General features: G+C 39.8%; 2 protein-coding genes across 2 annotated transcripts in view; both read left to right on the top strand.

Moving 5' to 3' along the window:
- The first annotated feature begins 5,633 nt into the window (after positions 1-5,633).
- strap (serine/threonine kinase receptor associated protein) lies at positions 5,634-19,991 on the top strand. The gene is made up of 9 exons (XM_014975614.2): positions 5,634-6,053; positions 7,521-7,656; positions 9,352-9,433; positions 10,664-10,736; positions 12,447-12,546; positions 12,705-12,842; positions 15,792-15,928; positions 16,958-17,107; positions 19,263-19,991. The coding sequence occupies exons 1-9, from the start codon at positions 5,942-5,944 to the stop codon at positions 19,322-19,324; spliced, it is 990 nt and encodes a 329-aa protein (XP_014831100.2). The 5' UTR covers positions 5,634-5,941; the 3' UTR covers positions 19,325-19,991.
- A 4,372-nt stretch (positions 19,992-24,363) lies between these two features.
- Positions 24,364-24,741, top strand: part of gys2 (glycogen synthase 2) — a 66,966-nt gene continuing 66,588 nt past the window's right edge. Inside the window, exon 1 of the mRNA XM_088003285.1 lies at positions 24,364-24,735. Coding sequence (XP_087859411.1) covers positions 24,414-24,735 — 322 coding nt within the window. The 5' untranslated portion in view covers positions 24,364-24,413. The remainder of the gene's footprint in view (positions 24,736-24,741) is intronic.

Genomic DNA, 24,741 nt, shown 5'->3' with positions numbered 1-24,741 from the left:
TTGACTCGTTAAATCCTCTCTTATGCCCGGGTTCAGAAAAATGCTGTGCGCAAAGACTGAGATCACGCAGAGATAACAGCGTCACAATAATCAGCATTTATTCAAGACAGATGCGTACTATCACCAGACAAACACATCACAAAATATCAGAAACCTCAGAGCACAAACAACACATGAATTTACCTGAGAGAGAAAAAGACAAAAGATGGAAACGACAAACAAAAAGCAAAGACGTCTTTGGAGAAGTTGCAAGAGCAAAATCTGATTTGTTACTTCTGTGTAGAAAGTTTTATCTTCTTTTCTTTAATTTATTCAAATAAGGCGTATGATGCCGCTGATCCCAGCATCATGAAGGAACATGCCGTGGCCTTTTACAGTGACCTCTACAAGAAGCAGACCTGTAGCAGAAGCTCTATGGAGACTTTGTTGGATGGTCTTCCTCAGCTTACCGCTGCTGGATGCTGGAGTTTCAATGGAAGAACTGACTGCTGCAGTTGGACAGATGGTTTCTGGAAAGAGTCCAGGCTTAGATGGTTTACCTGGAGACTTCTACAAACATTTTTGGAGGCTGTTGGGGGAGGACTTGTGGGAGGTGCTTCAGGAGTGCCCATCAACAGGAATCTTACCATCATCCTGCCGACAAGCTGTCCTTTCCCTACTTCCAAAAAAACGAGATTTGACTTTGTTGAAGAACTGGAGGCCGGTTTCTCTCCTTTGTGTGGACTACAAGTTATTTTCTAAAGTGCTTTCTAACAGGCTGAAGAATATTCTCGAACTTATTATACATAGAGATCAATCATATTGTGTACCTGAAAGATTTATTAAGGACAATCTTTTTCTTTTAAGAGATTTGTTTGACATTTGTAAATTATATGAAACTGATGTTGGAATTATTTCATTAGATCAGGAAAAAGCCTTTGATAGAGTTGATCATTGTTTTCTCTTTTCTACATTAAGAGCGTTTGGATTTGGTGAAGGTTTTATTTCTTTATTGGGTTTATTATATAATGAAGTGCTTTGCGTTGTTAAAGTTGAGGGAGGATTAAGTCGTCCTGTTAAAGTTCAAAGAGGTGTTAGACCAGGCTGTCCCATATCTGGGCAGTTGGACTCTATTGTAGTTGAGCCTTTTTTACTTAAAGTTCGCTCCACCCTCACTGGCCTTGTTCTTCCAGGTTTGCCTCATAATTTTAAAGTCTCTGCTTATGCTGATGATATAAACATTTTTATTAAGACCCAGAATGACGTTATGGGTCTTCAGCATTGTTTGGAGCTTTATGAAAAAGCTTCTTCAGCTAAAGAAAACTGGGAGAAAAGTTCTGCTTTGAAAGTTGGCCCATGGAAAAATAATAATCTCCCCGTATTACCAGGTAATATTCACTGGGTCGATCAGGGCTTTAAATTCTTGGGTGTTTTTTTGGGAACGGAGGCTGTTTTGAGAAAAAATTGGGAGGGTGTCATGGAGAGAGTGTGTGCCAGATTATCTAAGTGGAAATGGTTGCAGCCTCAGCTATCTTACAGGGGAAGAGTCTTGGTAGTTAATAACTTGGTTGCTTCGGCCCTCTGGCATAAACTGACTGTGTTGACGCCGCCATCCTCTCTTGTACAAAATCTCCAAAAGACTCTAGTGGACTTTTTCTGGTCTGGATGTCATTGGGTGAGAGCTGCTGCATTGTATCTACCTGTGGAGGAGGGAGGACAAGGACTTATTGACATCATGTCGCGGATCGCGGCTTTCAGGCTTCAAACTCTGCAGAAGATGGGGTTGGACTGCCATGGTTGGATACGGCGCGTCTTCTGCTAAGGAAAGCAGGTCGTATGGGATATGATAAACATCTCTTTCTGCTGAGACAAGGATCTTTGGATTTGACTGGTCTCACCCCGTTCTACCAATCTGTGCTAAACACTTGGAAGATTCTCACCTTTGAGAGAGACTGAGGCAACACCTGGAATGTGGGTTTTTGAAGAGCCTCTGTTTGAGAACAGTTTCCTCTCTCATCACAGCTCCTCTCATCTGGTACGCTAAGATCTAGGATGAGGGAAGCAGGCTGTGTGAAGCTGGGTCATCTGATGAAGCTGAACAGTCTAATGGAGAGTCTACAGATACGATCCAACAGAATTGCATTAAGGATTAAAGAAGAAACATGTGCATCTCTGTCAGTTTCCATCAGAGCGTTTGCTGTTAACAGTACTCTGTCTGACCAATGGGATGATGAATATGAGTACGTGTTTCCTTCCATGATCGTCTCTCCTGCAGTGGATCAGTGGCAGGATGAGCCAGAGAAGTTGTTGTCTCTCCAAGCTACACCTTTGGGTTATTTTGAAGGCCTGGGGAAGAAAGTTTTGTACCATGTCTGTGTGAAGGTGCTGAATCTACGCTCTCTGGCAGAAGTGAGGGTGTTGAAGTGGCTTGAGTTTTTTGACTCCAGCTCTACCCCAAGAGGCTGTTGGCGGTCCCTGTACAAACCCCCCGTTGCGAAACGGGTGGGTGACCTCCAGTGGAGGATTGTGTATGGGGCCATAGCTACAAACAGGTATCTGGCACACCTTCATCCTGGCGTTAGTGTTTCCTGTTGTTATTGTTCTCAAGATGAAACATTATCTCATTTATTTGTTGAATGTTCAAGATTGAAGTCTCTTTTTGTTCTTTTAGGTCATTTGTTTGGTGGTTTTGGTGAACAGTTTTCTAACTGTATTTTTATTTATGATCCATGGTATTGTGCAGGAAAGAAATCTATTCATATTCTTTTGAATTTTATTTCTGGAACTGCAAAACTGGCAATATGGTTATCGAGGAGAAACAAAAAGAACGGTCATCAAACAGATGATGCTTGTGTTTTATTTCAGAGATTGATAATCGCTCGAATTCGTGTGGAGTTTGAGTTTTTTTAAGTTGACAAAGAACATTGATGATTTTGTATGCAAGTGGGGTATTAATGATGTTTTATGTACATTGGATGAGGCATCTTTAGTTTTTCCTTTTTTTTGAGTTAGCATTTATGATTGTTTTTTAAACTCTCTCTCTCTTCGCTTCCTCTCTCTCTCTGTCTCTCTCTCTTTGCCTCTCTCCCTTTGCCTCTCTCTCCCTCAAGCAAGTTTGAGAAATCCTTCAATCTCTCTTCACAAAGAAAAGAGATATCTAAAAGAGATAAACTTAAACATTCCTCTGTGTATATACACATTCACAACATAATATAACATAATTAATTTAATTTGAAAAATTTACAGTTGCAGTGAAATATTGAGCAGATATTTTCCAAAGTTCCTCATAAAAGGAACTTTGGCGACATCTTGTGGTCAGATTACGACACGGAACATATGCAAATAGCCGTTTATTTCCTGCTGAAATCTTTGTTCTCCTCTAATCTTGAGGAGATGATGGCCTACATTCTTCGTATCACATCGCCTTTGCAGAAAAACTGTCCACCTTCCTCCAGCATTCCTTCTCAGTCCGAATGTATTGATAATCCAACTCCTCCCTCTGCCCTCTGTGAAGGTCTTAATTTGAAACCCTACAAAAGACCTCCTTTTTCCTAGACTAGCTATTGCCTCCCTGCGCTTTCTTACGTTTACTTGGATTACTGGAGAAGCCATGAACGATGATATTAATTTTCTGCTCTATTTTAGAATTGTAGTCTGTAGTTTTTGCAATGGTGGCGGTCGAAATGAATGAGGCCGTTCAATTCATGTTCAAAATAAAAAGTTTGTCATTCGCATACCACCAAAGGAATATGCTTTTATTTTTGATGCTATCCAGTCTGGTGTATAGTGCTTCTTAAGTCCTCTGTACCTCCACTAAGTCTGGACCCTCCAGTCAATAGCATTGGCCAAATGTGCCAATGTGTCACCAATATGGCTCCACGCTCAGTTCGCGATACAAGGGGGAGCAAACAACTCAAAAACCCAACCAACGGAACAATCAAATTTAAGATCTTTTATCACTACAAGAAGTCACTTGCAATAGTGGCTATATATAAAAGAATAAAAAAAAACAGTCCTTTTCTCTTTTTTATGAGATCCCCAAAAAGTTCCGTAAAAGGCAGTCACCAGTTCCAGATCCTCGGCTGAGTTCTACTTGCGCTGCTCCAAGTGAATGCGGCCCGTCCACACTTTGTCCACTTGCCAGCTTCCAGCTGACTTCTTAAAAACTCCGGCACTGCCCGCTATTCGGCGTATCACGATCCTTTACAGCCAGACCCAGAGGCGCGGGCAGAGGACCTCCTCTGCCCTGATTCTCTGTGCTGGGCCGTCAGTTCACCCCTCGGTGCTCTATGTCTGGGGTGCGGATTTTGTCCGTCACTCGTCAGGATCCGTCTCTCTCGCTTACAGGGCTCGCACTCTCCCCTTCTATCCAGGCTTCTTTTATTATGGACTCAATCAGCCTGCCGACCCACTGATTACAAGCCGCAATCAGTGGGCTCCGCCTCCTTAAAGGGCTGCCTTCGACCTGGTGCGTTCGGGTGTCAAAGGGAAAACAAAACCAAAAACATGCAAAACACAACAAGCAAAAAAAGAAAAAAGAAAAACAATCATATTTTCCCTTGTGCAACAAATGCACATCGTTAACAGCAAGACACAACCGTGAAATAGATACCTTATTAATGGTCTCTAATCTAAATGCAATCTCTTAGAATAAGCAGTTCAGCTGAGAACTGAACTGAACTGGAAGAAAATCGGGTGTCTTCCGTCAAAATATCTGATCACGGTCAAAGAAGTATCTTTTAAGATAATCAATTTTATCCCTGCAATTTTTTTCTCCAATGATACAAAAATGACACTGCTTATTCTGCCAACTCTATCAAGAAGATCTGACATTTATTCTGGTCCTGTCTCATGTATTTTCTGGAAAGACATTTGCAAATTTATTTCACAAAACATTCTAGCCAACTTTCTCCTTACTTCTAAAACTATATTGTTTGGATTCTTCTCTTATCATACTAATGAGCTAAATTCATTCATTGCAAAAATATCATATGCATGAATAAAAAATTTGAAATAACAAACCTTCCTTCTAAATCTTTAAATATTTATTCAAATGATATATTGCAACACTTTAACATCCAAAAATACCAAAGCCATTAAAATAATTGATAGGTGTACTTACTTTAATTTATTTTTATTTTTTTATTTTCTAAATCTATTTATGTTTGCTATATAACACCCTAGCATATTGTATTGTTTCAATTCAAAACATGTTTTGATATTGATTTTGCTCTTTTGTCAACCCATTATTATTGTTCAACCCAGCGCCCCCCCAAGTCTAGCATCTTTCAAAATAAAAGCTTATTTCCGGTTCAACCGGCTATCAAAGTAAAAGACTTTCGTTATGACAGACTAAGGCTATGTAAAATGAAAAAGAGTTAATAAATTGCGTTGTTGTTGTTGGGTTTTTTTTAAACTAAGAAAGCAGTAAAACACGTCTTTTTTTAATGATATTTCACATGTGATTTTTCAAAAGTTATCTGATTCAACCGACTAATTTCAGTTCATATTAATGTATTTAACTGGTTGAACTCGCTGAAAACCATCAGAAGTAAGTGATATGAAATTGTTGACAATATTATTCGCGACAGATTTAATTTGAAAAACATGTTACCGGAAGGAAGTGTTAACCTTGTAGTCTCTGACGGGGCACGCCGGGCTATTTCATTGCTACGGCAGTGTAGCCGCGTTGCACGTTGCTAGTTAGTTGCAATGTTGTAGCTATTAGCACGGCAGTCATTCCTTTGCTGGGACGTTTACATTGATTAATTCTTAATCCTAAGATATCTATAGTTTGGCTTTGAACAGCTGTCAACAGAAAATTATCAACGAATCATTCGCTTTGTTGTAGTATTGTGTTTCTACTCGCCCATTTTTCTATCCATCTTGCTAGCTTGCTAGTTAGCCATATCTTAACGTTTCCTTCCTTTGAGCGAGCTTTCTTGTGTCCGGCTGGAAGACCATGGCAATGAGACAAACGCCTCTTACCTGCTCCGGGCACACCCGGCCTGTGGTTGACCTGGCCTTCAGTGGAATTACTCCCTATGGATACTTTCTCATCAGCGCCTGCAAAGGTGAGGCTTGTTTATAAGGTCTTGTTTACTAAGCTGTTATCCTATCTGATGACTAAATTCAAGCTTGATGACAGCACACTTCACAACAAACCAAATTTTAAGTTTGTATTTATTCAAATTACAGTTTTGTATTTCTAAAATTCATGTTTGTAGTTTTGATTTAATTAACCTAAACCTGCTGTTGCAAAGATTCAAATGAAACTTCTAAGTTTGTGGTTTGGCTATTTTTACTAACAGTTTAAGGCTGTATCCCGTTTCCAAGAGTTATCTCTACCCTTTACTTTGCCTTCTCCCTCTACCTGTTGATTACTGATTCAGATTCAGGAAATTGTTGAACTTTCCGACTGTTTAACGGGACATTACTTTAAGAATCTGATATACAAGAGGAAAAATAAGTATTTGATACATCACTGTATTTTTTTTAAGTTTTCCCCGTTCATGAAGAAGGGAGAGGGTTGTAATTTTCATCTTAGGTCCACCAATGTGTGCCTATGAGACAGAATTATAAAAACCCTGCAGATTCACCAGGAATATAATTTGTGAATAATTGTTTTATTCCATAAAATAAATATTTGCAGGGCTCTAGATTAACTTAAAAATAAGCTCAAAAATCCGTAAGTGGTTCAACAAGCTTAAATTTAAATTTAAACACATCTCAAGATAAAATAAATATATAAAATTATGAAGTAAAATCCAAATTATTAGTATGTTTTAACATTGCTTAATAGCTTGTGTTTAGCTTGAGACGTTCAAGCCATTTTTTCTTCTGAAGAATTAAACTGGACTTGAACTTAGTGAAGAGAAGCTTTTCTGCCATGTCATAGCAGGGTTAAACTCGATTATCTGGGGTTGTTCAGTGTATTTTCATGTATGCATTTATGTGAGTGAATGAACTGATATGCTTTCTTTTAGTGCCTTATGACATGTTGTGAGTTGGTGTTATATAAATAAACTGAAACAAATAGGTCTATCACAATAACACATTTTGCTGGATGATATATATTTTAAATATATTGAAAATGCAAGGTTTCTCTCTCAAAAACCAATAATCATTTTAATTTTAAGGAACACTTGACTCTAGAACTGGAAGATATTTGAAATATCCGAAGTAAAAACAACAACCAGTAGCGATAAATAAAAAGGAAATTAAAAAAACATACACAACCAAAACCATAAATAAAATGTATTAACTCTCTGTAAACAGAGTTGCCCTTCAAAAAATATTAATCAAAATAGAAATCGTTGTGCGCATTTTGATTTATTATGTGATTAATTGTTTATTTTGACAGGCTTATAACTGAATTAAGCATGAACTCCTGGCTTAATTGTAGCAGTGAACTCCTGCTACTTAGTGAAGTAGCAGGAGTTGGTTAAGAGCTATACTAACCAGCTAAGGTTCAGCTCAAGTCTATTGGTTAATAATTCTGTCTTTCAAGCCTTTTCTTGTTTATTTTTTCTCACTGTCAGATGGCAAGCCCATGTTGCGCCAGGGAGACACAGGGGACTGGATCGGAACGTTTCTGGGTCACAAAGGTGCTGTCTGGGGAGCCACTCTGAACACAGACGCCACCAAGGCAGCCACTGCTGCTGCTGACTTCACAGCGTGAGTGGGGGAATCCTTTATTGCCTGAATTCAACAAAGTAGCTGAGTTGTGTGTAGCTGACTCACTGTGCTTGTTTTGGTTTTTCTGTTCAGAGGGAAATTTTTGAGAAACTTCTAAAATATTTGTTGTTGGGGTTTATGGGTCAGCTGGAGTTAAAGCTGGACACACTTTTCACAACTTTTGAAGTCTTCACAGATTTTCAAAACATGTGGTCTTGACACTAGCTGACCAGATTCAACATATTTCTTTCCTGGAGTAAAAGAGTGATGGGCCTGCTGATTACTCGCAGAAAATGGTGCATTGGTGCATTTATCAAACCATCTAAACTGCTAGAGTTACATTTTGAGGTAGATGTCAGTAAAGAAGAACATGCTCAGAATGTGGACAAACCATATTTCTGTTTTACTCCACCATAAGATGAATTAAATAGCAGTGTTTCCCCCAGAAAACCTGCTAAGCCTGGTGGTAGAGGCATTAGGGCAGTCCACCAGCGGCCCACCATGTTGTGTTAAAAAATGTTCAGTCACAAAAATTCAGAGGTGCATACAGGTGTCATAATTTTGAAATAATATCATGTGAAGCCAACAGGCAGGTGTAGGGACAGCGCCCTCTTCAATGCATCTACTATAAACCTAGTTTAATCCATCTTTACTGTCACTGTTCTTAGTGTATAAAATAAAAGATGCTTAGCTTGGTGGGGGTGAAGTAAAGCCTGGTGGCCCGCCAGGCTTATAATACATAAGGAAAACGCTCAATAATCAATACATAAGTTTTTTGTACAAGTAAAATTTCCCAAATGAACATTTTATTTGGACAGTCCTGTTTTTTTGTTTTTGTTTTTTTTAGGGCCTACATGAAAAAAAAAATACATGTGTATTGTGTAAAAGTAATAATGTACATCAGAGGAGCACCCAAAGGCGACCAACTGGAGGAAGTGCAGAGATAATTTCTCTGGTGGGAAAATCTGCAAAATGGTCTCCACAGATCCAGTCTTTAAAAGTCCTATTTGCAGTTTCCAAAGGCTGTGTTTCCTACAAGGTTTGCAGGAAACACAGCAAAATTTGTTGATTAGACTAAAATGGACTTCAACTCCTCTTCACAGTAGTAGATAGTGGTGGCAGCATCATGCTGTGGAGAGACTTACCCAGGAAGGCTGTGTGTGTGTGTGTGTGTGTGTGTGTGTGTGTGTGTGTGTGTGTGTGTGTGTGTGTGTGTGTGTGTGTGTGTGTGTGTGTGTGTGTGTGTGTGTGTGTGTATATATATATACTGCTCAAAAAAATAAAGGGAACACTCAAATAACACATCCTAGATCTGAATGAATGAAATATTCTCATTGAATACTTTGTTCTGTACAAAGTTGAATGTGCTGACAACAAAATCACACAAAAATCATCAATGGAAATCAAATTTATTAACCAATGGAGGCCTGGATTTGGAGCCACACACAAAATTAAAGTGAAATGTTCCCTTTATTTTTTTGAGGAGTGTATATATATATATATATATATATATAGAAAAGGCTGAGTGTTGAAAATCACACAGAGATAAGTTGTGTGTAGCTCCACCACTGCTTCAAGTTTCACCCCACGCTTCCTTCTGTTTTAAAGTTTCTGACTAGATCCTGTTTTTATCACTTAGATTAGTTTTATTTTGAAGTGAATCGGCACCTAGCCACTTCCTCTGTGGTTTTGCAGGAAGGTTTGGGATGCTGTAAGCGGAGACGAGGTCCTCTCACTGGCACACAAACACATTGTCAAGTCTGTCAACTTTACTCAGGTTAGTTCAGTTTTGTATCTGTGTGTTCTCACCACTGATATTTTACTGCAATCTGCAATATAGCCGTGATTGCTTTTATACAGACTGTAAAACAAAACCTGTATGGGTCAAGGGCTGTATGATATAGTTGCAAATACACCTATGGAACGTTTTTAGATTTTTTTAGATAGAAATATAAAATATTGTGCATAATGGATAACCCACTCTTTATTTCTTTAAAATTTCTCTTTCAAACAGCATTGACTTCCTGTAGTCCTTGAAAGGTGCCTTCATCAGTAGTATTCTACTCTGTCTAAGGCCATGTGATGTTTTCTAAGGGATAATGTTTTATTTTTCTGTGACAGTTTTCTACCCACCAACTGCTCACCAGAGGACTGTTTCACAAAACCAGGATAGCGGATTAAGCCGGGATTTTCTGGCTCTCCTGGCTTAATTAAGCCTCAATTACGATGGTGATTTATCTTGTGCAGCTAGCCTGCTCCAGACCGAGCTAACAGCCAAGCATAGTTAATCCTGGAGCCTTACCCGTTCGGTCAGCAGTCACACTGATTATAAACTGGCATTTTAACTTAACATAACCCTCCATCTAAAGATGTTTGGTGTGAGCTATGGCATACTTGGTTTATCTAGCATCGGCATAGCATCAGTGAATGTGTGATTGATTTAATCGGTCTGTTGAAGAAATCTGTGGATGCGCATTCATCTGAATTACTTCAGCCTGGCTCCAAATAGCTGCACCTCCTCAGCCTGGTTTGGTCTTTACGAAGATGATAGTCAGGATGATTTGGAGGTGAATATGTTTTCTCATAGTTAACATTTTTAACTGAATAAACATATATAATAATGACCTTTACACATAATATTAAACATTTCCACATATCATCTCTGATATCCACTGGACTCACAGTTGCGCGATATGTCAGCTGTTTGGGATTCCCCTCTGTTCTTACGTCACCGCGCTTTCTGATTGGCTACCTGTCACATTCAACAGGTTGTATTCTCGTTCCCAGTCAGGGAAAACCCCACAGGCTGCGATAAAATGGCCAACACAACGCAAATTAGGTATATTCAGGATTTAGCGGGAACATCAACATGCAGAAGCCTTATCTGACGGTTCACCCCCCCCCCCACGCCCCCCGGGCCGCAGCAAAATTTTCCAAGTCTTGACCAGTCCGCGGTAATAAAAAGGTTGGGGACCACTGCACTAAATGACCTGCCTCTTTTCTTCAGGACAGCAATTGTCTGCTGACTGGAGGAAATGATAAGCTGCTGCGCATCTACGATCTTAGCAAACCTGATGCTGGTAAGTCAGCCTGTAGGAAAAGATCCTTCTTTGCTGCTTCTCTTGCAAAGTGGCAGCCTTGATTTTTATGAGTTGAAAAGTCCAAGCAGTATAAGTGTTCCAACGTATGTTAGATAATATAAAATAAAGAGTGAGACTTGACATAATGATTGAAAATTTAGAACTTCTTAGTAACTAAAAAAGTATTTATTTTGACTAGCTAGATGGTAAATGCGTCAGTTTCAATAGGTTCAGGACAGTTTAAACTATTGTTTTATTACAGTGTTTAGTTTGGGAGACTTCCCTGTGGCCATTGGAATAAGGCTACAGCTGAATACTTTGAACTAATTAATAACCCACTGTCAATCAAATGTCCCTGACTAACAAATCAAATGCATCCTTTCAGAGGAGAAAGGAGTTGGCTGTGATCTTACATACTGGCTTATCTCCAAACCCTGATTTACATGAGATTGTTCATGAGACCCAAAACGAGAGCAGGGCTGACAAACCAGACACTCAAAGTAGATTGCAAGCTTTTAAATTTCAAAATAATAAATGTATTATTTTAACATTAGAATTTATTTTTTTCTTTTTCTTTATTCAGCCAATCTGTTTATTGTATATTGCATCACTCTACTGTTCTCACATCTGATTGGCTCATAATATTTAATTGTCCTGTGATGTTTGTTTGTGTCATGTTACTGATGTATAAGCCAAGTTACACAGAGTCATTTGGCTAGAACTGCAATCTGCCGAGAGTACAACAGCAGAAGAAAGCAGATGGCGTTCTGAAGATCCTGAAACCCGACTCCTTAAAAAGCATCCTCCACTGCGAAGAGAGAAGAGCCGAGCTGAACAAGATGGCTGTTAATGTTAATTCTGACTGAACAGCTTCATTCGCTTCCTCTGCTGCTATTGCTGAAACTACAGGCAGACTATAATTCTAAAACAGAGCAGAAAATCAATGTCAGTGTTCATAACTTCTCCTTCTGTTCACTGATTGTAGAAATTTTAGTTTAGGAATTCACTACAGAGGGAGAAAGCCCAGACTGAACTGTGAAGAGATTAGAACTGAGTGGCATAGCATAAGGAGGCAATGCCAGGTTAACATAATGTCTATTTTTGCATTAAAAAGACAACAGACTATTGACTGATAGACATGCAATACCAGCAAAAATCTTCCAGTGTCCCAGACTTCTCCAGCTGGGCTGGAGGTCGGTGCAGGAGGTAGATGATGGAGTCATTCACCTCAAGACCAGGCTGGTAGGCAAGCCTTCACCAGGACGTCACCAGGGGGCCGTAAATGGCTGAACACCAGCCTGTTGACAGTCTTCATCAGATGTGAAGTCAGGCCACCGGCCCCTAGTTGCTGAGGTCTTTAGGATGTTTAGTCTCTTGTAGTGGTTCCACACAGGAGGTCTTCCACAGCTTCAGGCTCAGGCTGAACATGTATTCTATGATGCCACTATGTTGATCTGCACAGTACATCAAGAGCCTGGACCTGATGCCGTTTGGACCTGCAGCCTAGCATAGCATCATTGATAACTACCACATAACATGCCATCTATAATGTAGAACCGTACGCCTTCAACTGTGCTCGTGTCAGAAGAGAATCGTCTCGTATCTAAAGCTCAGCAAATGAAACCTATTGTTTCCTGCTGTAAGTAGCAATAGCAGTGATGTTAAGCTAGCCAGGCTGACCATTGACTTGTCTGCTTGTGTGTGTTGTAGCTCCTCAGGAGATTGCAGGTCACAGCTCAGCCATAAAGAAGTCTCTATGGTGCAACAACGACAGTCAGATCCTCTCTGCTGCTGAAGATAAAACTGTCAGGTTTGTATTTTGTCTTCTCATGGAAACTTCCTCTGATACATGTTGCTTGGGGTCAGACTTGCACTTCAGCCAGACTCTGGTTGCATATTGACTGCTAAACTGTCAAACAGTTCAGTGCTGAGAAACAGTTTGAGATTGGAAACTGTGTGTGTGTCCAGGCTTTGGGACAGTAGATCCATGGAGGAAGTGAAGACTCTCACATTTGACACGTCTGTGAGCAGCATGGAGTATCTTGCTGACGGGGAGATACTTGTGATAACGTATGGAAAGACCATAGCTTTCTACAACGCTCTGAGGTACTGCTACCCTCTCACCATGGTCACTTAATGCTTCACAAGTACATCCATGTTGTTTCCTCTCCTAGCTGAAGCAGTGTGCTGTAGGGGTGCAAGGTTTCCTCCAGAAAACTTGCTAAGCCCATTGGTTGGGTGCTAGGACAGTCAGTCATCCAGCGACCCATTGTATTTTTGAGCTAAACAATGTTAAAAGTTGACAAGAATTTAGAAAATATAACTTGATAATTATTTGTTATTAAAAGATTGTAAGATTAACACCTGAACACCTGCTATAAAGCCTTAAAACTATTTAAATAAACAATGCTAATTCTGGTGGGGGCACAAGCGAAGCCTGGTTGCCCGCCAGTCTTATGATACACTGAGAGAAGACCTGGGGTGTGTGATGTAGCCAAGTAATGATGCTATGATCCATTTTTTTTAAATACCTGTAATATCACAGACAATATTCCACAATAACACAATAAAAAATAGTCTGCTTTTAAATTCCAGTTGGCCAAAGAAATCTTTTTTTTTATTTTTGAAAAAAATAACATAAAAAATGTATATATATATCCATCCATCCATTTTCCTTCACCCTTGTCCCTCAGTGGGGTCGGGAGGGGTGCTGGTGCCTATCTCCAGCTCACGTTCCGGGCGAGAGGCGGGGTACACCCTGGACAGGTCGCCAGTCTGTCGCAGGGCAACACAGAGACACACAACCATGCACACACACACTCACACCTAGGGGCAATTTGGAAAGGCCAATTAACCTGACAGTCATGTTTTTGGACTGTGGGAGGAAACCGGAGAACCCGGAGAAAACCCACGCATGCACAGGGAGAACATGCAAACTCCATGCAGAAAGACCGGGGCCGGGAATCGAACCCAGAACCTTCTTGCTGCAAGGCGACAGCTCTACCAACTGCGCCACTGTGCAGCCCTATATATATATATATATATATATATATGCAGAATATATATATATATGTGCAGAATATATATATGCAGAATATATATATATATATGTGCAGAATATATATATATATATATATATGTGCAGAATATATATATATATATATATATATATGTGCAGAATATATATATATATATATATATATATGTGCAGAATATATATATATATATATATATATATATATATATATATGCCTTACCAGTAATCAGATACCCTGCCGGAATAATTAGCTGGCCAATGGAAGAGATGAAGGCCACGGATGTTAAGACTCGGAAGCTACTAACCATGCATGGAGGGTTCCACCCCAAATCCAGCACCCTGAGACTGTACACGAGCCGTAAGGAAGGAGGCAGAGGACTAGTGAGTGTGAGAGCCACTGTCCAGGATGAAACATCTAAGATCCATAAATACATCAAGGACAAAGCCTCAACGGACGATGTGCTCAGCGAATGTCTCAGGCAATGGGGAACAGAGGACGAGGTGCTGGAGGAACCATCATGGGAAGACAAGCCCCTACATGGGATGTACCACCGACAAATAACTCAAGTGGCTGATATCAGGAAATCCTACCAATGGCTGGAGAAAGCTGGACTCGAGGACAGCACAGAGGCCCTCATCCTGGCCGCCCAGGAACAGGCCCTAAACACCAGAGCAATAGAGGCTCAGATCTACCACACCAGACAAGACCCAAGGTGTAGGTTGTGCAAGGAGGCCTCTGAGACAGTCCAGCACATAACAGCAGGGTGCAAGATGCTGGCAGGGAAAGCATACATGGAACGACATAACCAAGTGGCGGGCATCTGGAACATCTGTGCAGAATATGGACTGGAAGCCCCGAGGTCAAAATGGGGGACACCCCCAAAGGTGGTGGAGAATGACCGAGCTAAGATCCTGTGGGACTTCCAGATCCAGACAGACAAGATGGTAATGGCGAACCAACCGGACATTGTGGTGGTGGATAAAGAACAGAGGAAAGCCGTGGTGGATGTAGCAATACCAAGTGACCACAACATCAGGAAAAAGGAGCATGAGAAACTGGAGAAATACCAGGGCCTCAGAGAGGAACTGGAGAAGGCCTGGAAGGTGAAGACCACAGTGGTGCCTGTGGTCATCGGGGCCCTCGGGGCAGTCACCCCCAAACTGGAGCAGTGGCTCAAACAGATCCCAGGAACAACATCAGACATCTCAGTCCAGAAATGTGCAGTTCTAGGCACAGCCAAGATACTGGAGGAACCCTCAAGCTCCCAGACCTCTGGTAGAGGACCCGAGCTCAGAGGATGAAAGAGACCACCCACAGAGGGTGAGAGGGGAATTTTTTTTTTTTTTTATATATATATGTGTACAAAAACACACAATGAATCTAGTGCATCAAGGAAAATATAACAAATGAATAAATACGAACATAAACTAATTTTGACTCCCATCCTGCAGTGTGGTTTGCATTGCTTTACCAACAATGAACCACTGATTTAAATATTATTTAGCAGACATTACTTTAGCAGCTAGCTTCTTCTCTGTTTCTGGGTAATTGTCATATCCTTGGGTTTCCAGGATACGCAAAGATACGGTGCTGAAAGAACAGACAGAAAATGTTCTCCTATTTCATGCAACTCAATGGTCCTGAGCCTTGCACTAAGCTTCCAGTTATTTATGTATTTTTTGAGAAGCTGTCGGTGTTTCAGAATGTATTTTTCACTGACTGGTCTATTCTGTCTGTGTGGAGAAAGGAGCTGATTGGATTCACAGCTAAGTATGGAAGTAAGTATGGTGCTGTTGAGTGTTTACTTACTTCCAGCATTTTTCACAGGTTGATGTTCATTCTGACTTCTGCATTTTTTTTCTTGGTCTAGTGTTTAGAACCAGAGCTGACAAATCAATGCTGGCGTATTTATGTATATATCAAACATACATAAATACACAGAATAGTAATCTGAGCTGATTGTTATCCATCTCTAAATAATCACTGTGGGTTCTAACCAGTGGTTTTTCTTGTTAAGCTTGGACCTTATTAAGACGGTGGAGGCACCAGCTCCCATCAACTCAGCATCCCTCCATCCAGAAAAGGACTTCTTTGTTGCTGGCGGTGATGACTTCAGGCTATACAAGTTTGACTATAGCACTAAGGAAGAGTTGGGTAAGAGTACTAAAACTTTTTTATTAGCATGTTGTTGACCAGAAGATTGTTGGGCTTAAACAGAGGAACTTCTTTGGATGATCAGAGGGAAGGCAGTTGTGTTTCAATTTAAAAATATTTCAACATATGACCTAATTAACCCTCCTGTTATGTTCCGGGTCAATTTGACCCGCGAACATTATTGCTGTACCTCAAAAGTGAACATAACAGGAGGGTTAAATAGGAGCATTCTCTGGGGATACTACGCTGATGTTAACCCTTGGCAAAATATATATTTGTATGTAAAATTCAAACATTTGGTCTCAGAGCTGCTAACTGGTTTAAAGGGAAGTAGGTAAGGTTAGCATCTTAAAAAAGAACTGTACAGTTTCTTCATATGTTAACAAGGAATCCTGTTCTTAAATCAGAAATGTACTCTCTTGTTCTTATTAATTCAGTAACAGCTTTGCAGGCTTTAAGTGACCAAGTCATGTTTATTTATATAACATTTCAGCAACAAGGCAGTTCAAATGCTTTACATGATGATATCAGACAGTAACAAATTATAATACAAGCAGCAAACATTACATTTAGTCAAATATCAGCAAAATCATGAAGCAAGTACATATCAAATGTATTAATCAATGTTCCAGTAGTTTTTAATCAAAAGCAACTCTTAACAGGTTCAGTGTTTTGGCTGTTTTACAGTTTTCTGGAATTTTATTCCAGATTAGTGCTGCACAGAAGCTGAATGCTGCTTCTCCATGTTTGGTTCTGATTCTGGATGCAGAGCAGAACCAGCAGACCTGAGAGGTTCTGGAAGGTTGATACAGCAGCAGCAGATCTTTAAAATGTCCTGTGGTGCTAAACCGTTCAGTGATTTATACTCCAAAGTTTTGTCATCCAGACAGTTTAAATGGTGTAAACGTCTTCAGTGTTGTCAGCCAGGCTGATCTTGGTTTTTTTTTTACAGCGGTTATATGTTACAAAAGTTAATGTGGTTAATTGTTGTTAATTAGCTTCAAGTTTTCTGTGATGTCCTCTCTGCAGAGTCGTATAAAGGCCACTTTGGTCCAGTGCACTGTGTGCGCTTCAGTCCTGATGGGGAGCTGTACGCCAGTGGCTCTGAGGACGGCACGCTCAGACTGTGGCAGACGGCGGTGGGGAAAACCTATGGCCTGTGGAAATGTGTTCTTCCTGGTAACTCTTACTTTGATCACTGACAGATTTTTGTCACATTGTCAGTAGGATTGGAGCAAGTCTTACAATGATTTGATTCAAAAAATATTCTCTTGCATGGATTTATATCTAATTCATATACTTCATACAGCTCAGCTGCCCTGTCTTCTTTCTGCACATGGTGAGACGTTTCATAGGGACGTTTGTTGTGGTTGCTCACGTGATCGAGAGACGGGAAACGATGAGGGAAAGAAAGAAACTGAGTTTGCTTATCCAATCAGTTATGGCTTCCACTCTAAATGTAGCTTTGACCGAGCGTCTCTCAGGAGTCTGCTTACCCTAAACCAATAATGAAATAAGTTGTTCTCGTTTATGATTCTCAGTGAATAAACAACTGAGTGAACTCTTTGGACCACTATGTCTTTTGGTCATTTGAATTGCCTTTTAGGAATGGGTAATATTAAAGAAGAAACAAATGGTGATGTAGTTTTGTTTTTTTATTTATTTTTATACGTTGTTTTGGCACTAGGGCGTTTTTGAATGACCCCAGGATGGCGCTGACCACAGCTTCTGGACATGGTGCTCTATCCACCGAACCCCACTTATTTGATTTAAAATACAAAGCATTTCTCTTTTTCAGTGTCAAAAAGGATGAACAGATTAAAAAAAATGTTTTATTTTCTATTTCGTATAACAAATAATAACTTTAAAACAAACAAAAAAAGTCCTGTTGTCCATACTGCATTACCAGGTATGGTCACTGACATGACAAGAGCTCCAAAGTGGGAGAAAGAAAATCAAATGACCAAAAGATGTACAGATGTACGTCACATCGGTCAGTCATTCTCCTGCAGGGTTTCCCTAGAAAACTAGCTAAGCCCAGGGCCTGGGGCAGTAGGGCAGTCATCCAGACACCCACCATGTTTTTGAGTTAAAACATTTTTTAAAGTTGACAGGTAATTTGAAAATATCACTTGATAGTCATTAGGGCTGTTGTAAACAAATGTTTTAGTAATCGAGTAAGCTATCAATTATTCTTACGATTAAAGTAATCGGATAAAAAACAAAAGATGAAATAAAACATTGGTAAATCTAACATAACAGCAGTGTTGCTATTGCATATCAACATTAGTCCAATTTTTCATATTTGAGCATCCCTAACAGTAACTTTTCAGTAGTTTAGAAAACTAACCTGTAACAATAATAACTCACTTTCTAAGTTAACTTGAAGAAAAGTTATAGAAAAATCTGAAATTATATTCAATTTAATAAAGAGGCAGGCTCTTTATTGTGCTCACAAATAGCCTGTCTATTTGTGAGCAGGCTATTATAAAAAAAGTCTATGCTCCAGCTTTCTGTTTATGTATTAATCTTTAGTCAGTTTAATAGATGAACTCTCACCTTGCTCAGCCATTTATAGTGTTTGTGTTCATGTTAGCGACGGGATTTAACTCCTGCATTCGTCACACACAGAAACATCTACCAGGTCAGTAACGTCACGATGCTCTTCGCCACCCATTTGTTGTGACCGGGATGAGATGGAATTTATTTCCCGGTATTTTCAGTAAAGCTATGCATTAGCACAGCCGCCCGTAGTGTTCAGTCTATCCGCTCACCTGTATAAATAATCCTGCCATGTTTGTCCCGCCGTTCGCTCTGAACCAGCAGCTGCGGGAGGAGAAGTACTCCAAGTATCGCTCCCGTCATTTTAAGGATGTTTTTTTGTCGTTTTAAGGAAGAACGACAAAAATCAGATTCATGACTCAGTAAAATCCTCCCAGGCTGAACTTGAAAACTGGACGTTATGCTGCCAACACTTAGCTTTCGTCAACAACTCAGGCGGAAGTGAGAGAGCAAATAAAGTCCCAGCTGGAACCCGGTGCGCTAAATGATAAAACATAACTTAACGAAGCTTCGAGGCAGATCAGTTTTACTTGAGGAGTTTTAATAATCAAGGTACTGGAATCACTCGAGGAATCGTTTCAGCCCTGATGGTTATGCATTACTGGAAGACTGGCAGATTAATATCTAAACACAAACTAATGTTTTAAATGAATGCAATAATAAAAAATAAAAAAGCAATGCTAAGCCTGATGGCCCACCATGTTTATAATACACGGAGGGAAACTCTGCTCCTGCACTTCTAACTGCTTGTGTTGGGGTTTTGTGTGTTTAGAGGACCTGGGAACAGAGAACTCTGAGCAGCTGTACAGCTCGACCCCTGAGATCAAAGCCTGAGGACGGAGGCTCAGCTGAGGAAGGAGAGAAACAAAGAGGCGATGAGCGTCACGGGGTTGCTGCAGTGTCTTTTACCAGGCCACATCAAGGAACAGAATCCGAAACATCTCCATCCACCGGGAACTGATGTTGGTATTCTGAGTGCTCTGTTTGTCATTGACCAATAATGATACACCTTTTCTTCTTTTTTAAAGTCCTCCGAGGACAGGTTTGGCTGCAGAGGAAAACAGTAGAGCTGTGAGTCGAGGCTGACTGCTGCCTGCTTTCTCTCTGATCAGCCACGTTCTGAAGACCTCAACTTCTTTTAAATTCCTTGTTATCGGCACAAACCCCAAATGTTAAGATGCTTGGCTCAGTTTTGGTTTCAATATTAAGCTTTTAAGAGGCTGGACCAAGGCATTTGTTTTCAGTTCATAGTTACAGAAATACCAGAAGTAGTTGCACAGTTTGTGCTGAAGGCGAGGTGATTTCATTTCTCCAAACATGATGACTTTGAGTATTTGCTGGTGTTTTACTGGATAAGTCATAAAAAGTGTCCAAATAAAAGAAAAATATTGTTTTGTGATTACTTGGAAAAGAAAGAAATGTCACTGGATTTTCCATGTTGCTTTTTCATTTGTGTCCAGTATAAAATAAATGAACTTTGGTTTTATTTGTAAGTAATCCACACAGCCCACTGTTTGGTGTTTTTTTGTTAATCTGTGCATTTTTAACACAATTTGTTAAAGGTCAAATGGATTACTTCTTTTTTTTTCTGTATGTTAGGAGTAGAGTCTGAAACTTCTGCTTTAATATATCTTGGAAGAAAAGAAATCCAAAGTATTACTGAAAAGTCATAAAAAATGAATTGTTGGGAGGTAGTTCTAGTTTGGCTTTACTGACCCCGCAGTCCTACCATTCTCCTGGACATGTTTCTGCCAGGATGTTTTCTGTCCACTAACATCCTACCACACATTCAGTCTTAAGTCACAAACATGGAGTTTTGTCATTTTTTCCTTTAATTGTTTCAGCTAATATTTCTGGTTTTCTTCATGTTGTCAATGAACTAATTACCACAACTTATGTTCTGTAAGTGATCATTTAACTGGAAAGATGATTCCTGAATTGAGCCTTCATTCATTAATGACCTGCTTAAGACAAGGTCATGGGAGCTGCTGCCTGTGTCCAGAAGTCCAGAGTAACGGACAGTTTTTGCCTGAACAGGAAGCCAGTCCATTAGATAAGTGGTGATGTTTGTTTTGGAAAAGGACATTTTAAATGTTAGATTTACTTCATCAGGACATGTCATATTTACAGCAGTCATTACTGTGCAGCAGGGTGTGTGTGTTTTAGCAAAGCCACAATGTACAGTTTGATGAAATTCATTTGTACTTTTGGAGACTTGCCTTTTTTGCCAGGAGCTGCTGTTGCAGACATACACCACTTTAACCAATAGGGGGCACTTTAACTGTCAAAGTGAGTATACAGCATATAGACTTACCAGTGCAGCTGAATGCATGTGACTGACTCCCTTCCACTGGCATTCACTGTTTCTCCATGATTGTCTGAAACATTTCCTTGGGAGAAAGGAAAGTCATTTTGTCAACATGATCATTGTTTACATCAGGGGTGTCAAACTCCAGTCCTCGAGGGCCACTGTCCTGCAACTTTTAGATGTGCCTCTGCTGCACCACACCTGAATAGAATAATTAGGTCATTAGCAAGGCTCTGGAGAACCGATCTACACAGGGAGGAGGTAATTAAGCTGCTTCATTCCAGTGTTTCATACCTGTGGCATATCTAAACACTGCAGGACATCGGCCCTTGAGGACTGGAGTTTGACACCTGTGGTTTACATGATCATGTAAACAATGGGCATAATTTCATATGCACATGTGCTCAATAAGACAATGTAGCATTTTTCTGCTCGTTATGCACAGAACTATGATATGTTATGAGGCATATCGACAATGCTACATTTTTTTCATTTAAATTCTGCATTGCCAGCTATTTTTAGAGATTCATTATACAGTAAAATGTTTAAATCTTTTTAGAATTTCCGTTAATATGACTTACTGGTAAAGAAAAGCCAAATTCAGTGTCTCAGAAAATTAGAATTACACCAATGAAAAATTGATATTTTAAGCACAAATGTCAGACTTCTATAAGACTGTACGTCTGTATGAACGCAGAGCCTGGTTGGCATTTTGCATCAAAGCACCGTGGCAAAGAGACGGCCGGCCTGCAGTTCTACTGAGGTTTTAATGGAAACCCAGTCTGTTTTGATAACTTCCTTCACATCATCTGACTTGTTGGGTCTGTGTCTCACCTTCCACCAGACCTAACCACCTCATAGATTTTTTTACTGAGGTTAAAGGTCACAGGAATTGGCAGACTAATCAACAGGAACACCATGGTCACTGAAGCTGCTTTTGGAAGTGTGTGTAGATGCTTTGAGTTAAGTATAAGTTTCCACTGATGATCTTTGTCACAGTAGTCTAATATTCTGAGGCTAAATTTTGGGTTTTCATTATCTGAAGCAATAATTAACATTACAAGGAAAGGCTTGGAATGTATGACTTGATTTTATACGAGTTTCACTTTCTGAGAAATGAATTCAGTTTTACATTATATTCAAATATTTTGGCGATATATTATGTCAACAACAAAGTCCTATTCTTTTCTTTTGTTTGCTTTAGTTACTTATCTGTTAAAATCCAGTTTTAACAAGCTACAAAATGTTTTAATAGAATAATAGGTCAAGTGTAATTGTTAGAATCTCAACAATTCTAACAATTCTAAATTAAAAAGTTATTTTTGTAAATCAGTTCAAAAAGTAAAATGTATGAATTTATTTCCCTTTATATCATCTTATAATTTGTTCTATGATCAAAAACATGTTGCTTTGATTCATTCATGCATGTTGAATCTTGAATCTGGTGGCAGCCATTCAGGGCTGGCTATAGGCACCTTTTTACCCAAAGCACTTCCTGGTTCCAGTTAAGGGGTTAAGCTAACGCTTTAACTAGTTGGCAGATAATTTCCAGTCTAAGATATTTACAAATTTACAAAATCACGCTTTCAAAATAAAACAAATTTCCACTGTGACACAATGACCGACTGCTTTGACATTTTTCAGTCAGGTTTCTATGCTCACCACATAAATACAAATTGTGGAAGAACCACAGTGCAGCATTTCACACTGTTGACCATGACTGGAGAGCTGGGTCAGATTCTGGTACAGAACTTGAGTCTTACCCATAGAACTGGGATTTCTTTGTGTCAATTGGTGACTTCTCATTGGAGCAAGTAGAGGTCACATCTGACCTCAAGGTTCAATTCATGAACCTGGTTAAATCATATGAGCATGCTCACACTTGTCCATATTATAACAAGGAATAAGACTAGTTTAAGTACACAGATGATTCAAAGCTCTACATTACTATTCCAGGTGACTTCAAACCCATCCAATCACCGAACAGATGCTTAGAACCATACCAACTTTATTTATAAAGCACTTTAAAACAACCACAGCTGATACAAAGTGCTGTACATTAAAACACAACATAACAATAATAAAATAAAAAAAACTCTTACAGTTTAAAAACAAACACAATTTAAAACTAGATCCTGCTGGAGTTCAAAGCCAAGTAAGATAGATGGGTTTTAAGACGAGCTTTAAAAGTGGACAGTGAAGGGGCCTCTCTGACCTGCAAAGGCAAGTTGTTCCATAATTTGGGGCCCATGACAGAGAAAGCCCTGTCCCCTCTGAGCTTCCTTCTGGATCTCGGTACCTCCAAGAGCAGCTGATCTGCAGACCTGAGAGACCAATAGGGTATGTATGGGTGAAGAAGCTCAGAGAGGTAAGCCGGGGCAAGATTATGCAGTGATTTAAAAACAAACATAAGAATTTTAAAATGAATCCTAAAATATACAGGCAGCCAGTGAAGTGAGGCCAGGACAGGGGTCACGTGTTCCCTCTTTCAAGTTCCTGTCAAAAGTCGTGCAGCAGCATCTGAACCAGCTGCAGACGTGAGAGCAGCGACTGACTGACTCCCAGATAAAGTGCGTTACAGTAATCCAATCGAGTTGAAATAAAAGCGTGGATCACTGTTTCAAAATGAAAAGATTTCACTGACGCCAATCGCCTTAAATGATAAAAGCTGGACTTAACCACGGCTCTGATTTGGCCATTAAAATCACTGTCCACCTTAAAACCAAGATCTGTAATAACAGGTTTAAAAATTCAACCTGCTTCCACCTGAGGAACATTAAAGGAATATTGTCTCAGCAAGATCTATAGAAACTCAGCCATGTGTTTATTTTTAATCGTATTGCAACTGTGTCTTCTCAGGTCTGCCTTAAAAAATCGGATCCAGAACGCTGCTGGTGGAGTTCTGACTAAAACCAGGAAGGGAGAGGACATTATCCAGTTCTACAGTCCTTACACTGAGAGAACAGACTTTAAAATACTGTTAGTTTATGAATCATAAAACATTAAAGACCTGTTATTGTTGCATCATTCTTCTCTGGTTTAGCTCTCGTCTACTTTGGATCTTCAGTCAGAACCAAACATGGAGAAGCAGCATTCAGTTTTTATGCTCCTATAATCTGGAACCAGGTTCCAGAAAACTGCACAGCAGCCAAATCACTAAGTTCATTTAAATCAATTTTAACTGATTTAATCTTTGATGAATATTAACTGGAAAATAGATTAATTTTGGCTTGGATTACGGTTTTTTGTTACTTTGTCATTGCTTCTCATTATTCTGATACTGCAATGTAAAGTGTCTTTCTTTTTTTGTTTTGAATTGTGTTCATGCCAAAGTAAATCTTGTTCCTAAAATGAATAAGGTATGATCTTGAATTGCTGTCATGTAATGTTCCTTTCATACTGTCCCTACCAAAACTAAATCCTCTATATGCCTGTATACACTGCGCTGTAACCACATTTTGGAGAAAATATTTGCACAGTTTATCACATGGGTTTGTTTGTCCAATAATGTTCATCAGGCAGTCCTGCTACCCTCTTTCCTCACTTTGATCTCCAGACCATTTTTCCTGACGTGTGAGTGTTGGAGGTAAACGTCCCTCCTGCTGGCATCAGGTCATGCTCAGTAGGCGGGGTGGAAGCTCTTTACCCTCCTTACTCTCTGCTGCTCCGTCCATTCTGCCTCATGTCAGTTCTGTTCCTACTGAGTTCAGGACCTACAAGTGCATACCCTACAATTCTAAAAGATTTTCTCTGAAAACTACAGAGGAGTGGCTATTTTCCATTTGTTTCTACTGCACTTCAAGAAATAACAATATGCCATTGTCACGTTCCCTGTCCATTACATCCCTGAGTGGGCTGTTTCCAGCCTGGGAGGACGATGAGCTGCCTGTGGAAGACCTGATGCTTTTTGAAGTGGCATGGGAGGTCACCAACAAAGGTCAGA

This window comes from Poecilia mexicana, unplaced genomic scaffold (genome assembly GCF_051168715.1).
Source record: "Poecilia mexicana isolate PSO_F unplaced genomic scaffold, ASM5116871v1 scaffold_23, whole genome shotgun sequence".
In the NCBI taxonomy this organism is placed as follows: Eukaryota; Metazoa; Chordata; class Actinopteri; order Cyprinodontiformes; family Poeciliidae; genus Poecilia; species Poecilia mexicana.
This window is presented reverse-complemented; position numbering and strand designations above follow the sequence as displayed.

Bases quoted from the DNA above. Each gene is read 5' to 3' on its own strand.
- strap (XM_014975614.2), top strand. From the start codon at position 5,942: ATGGCAATGAGACAAACGCCTCTTACCTGCTCCGGGCACACCCGGCCT. The intron at 12,547-12,704 runs GTTTGTATTTTG...GTGTGTGTCCAG, and splicing joins GCTGAAGATAAAACTGTCAG to GCTTTGGGACAGTAGATCCA. The intron at 12,843-15,791 runs GTACTGCTACCC...TTTCTTGTTAAG, and splicing joins GCTTTCTACAACGCTCTGAG to CTTGGACCTTATTAAGACGG.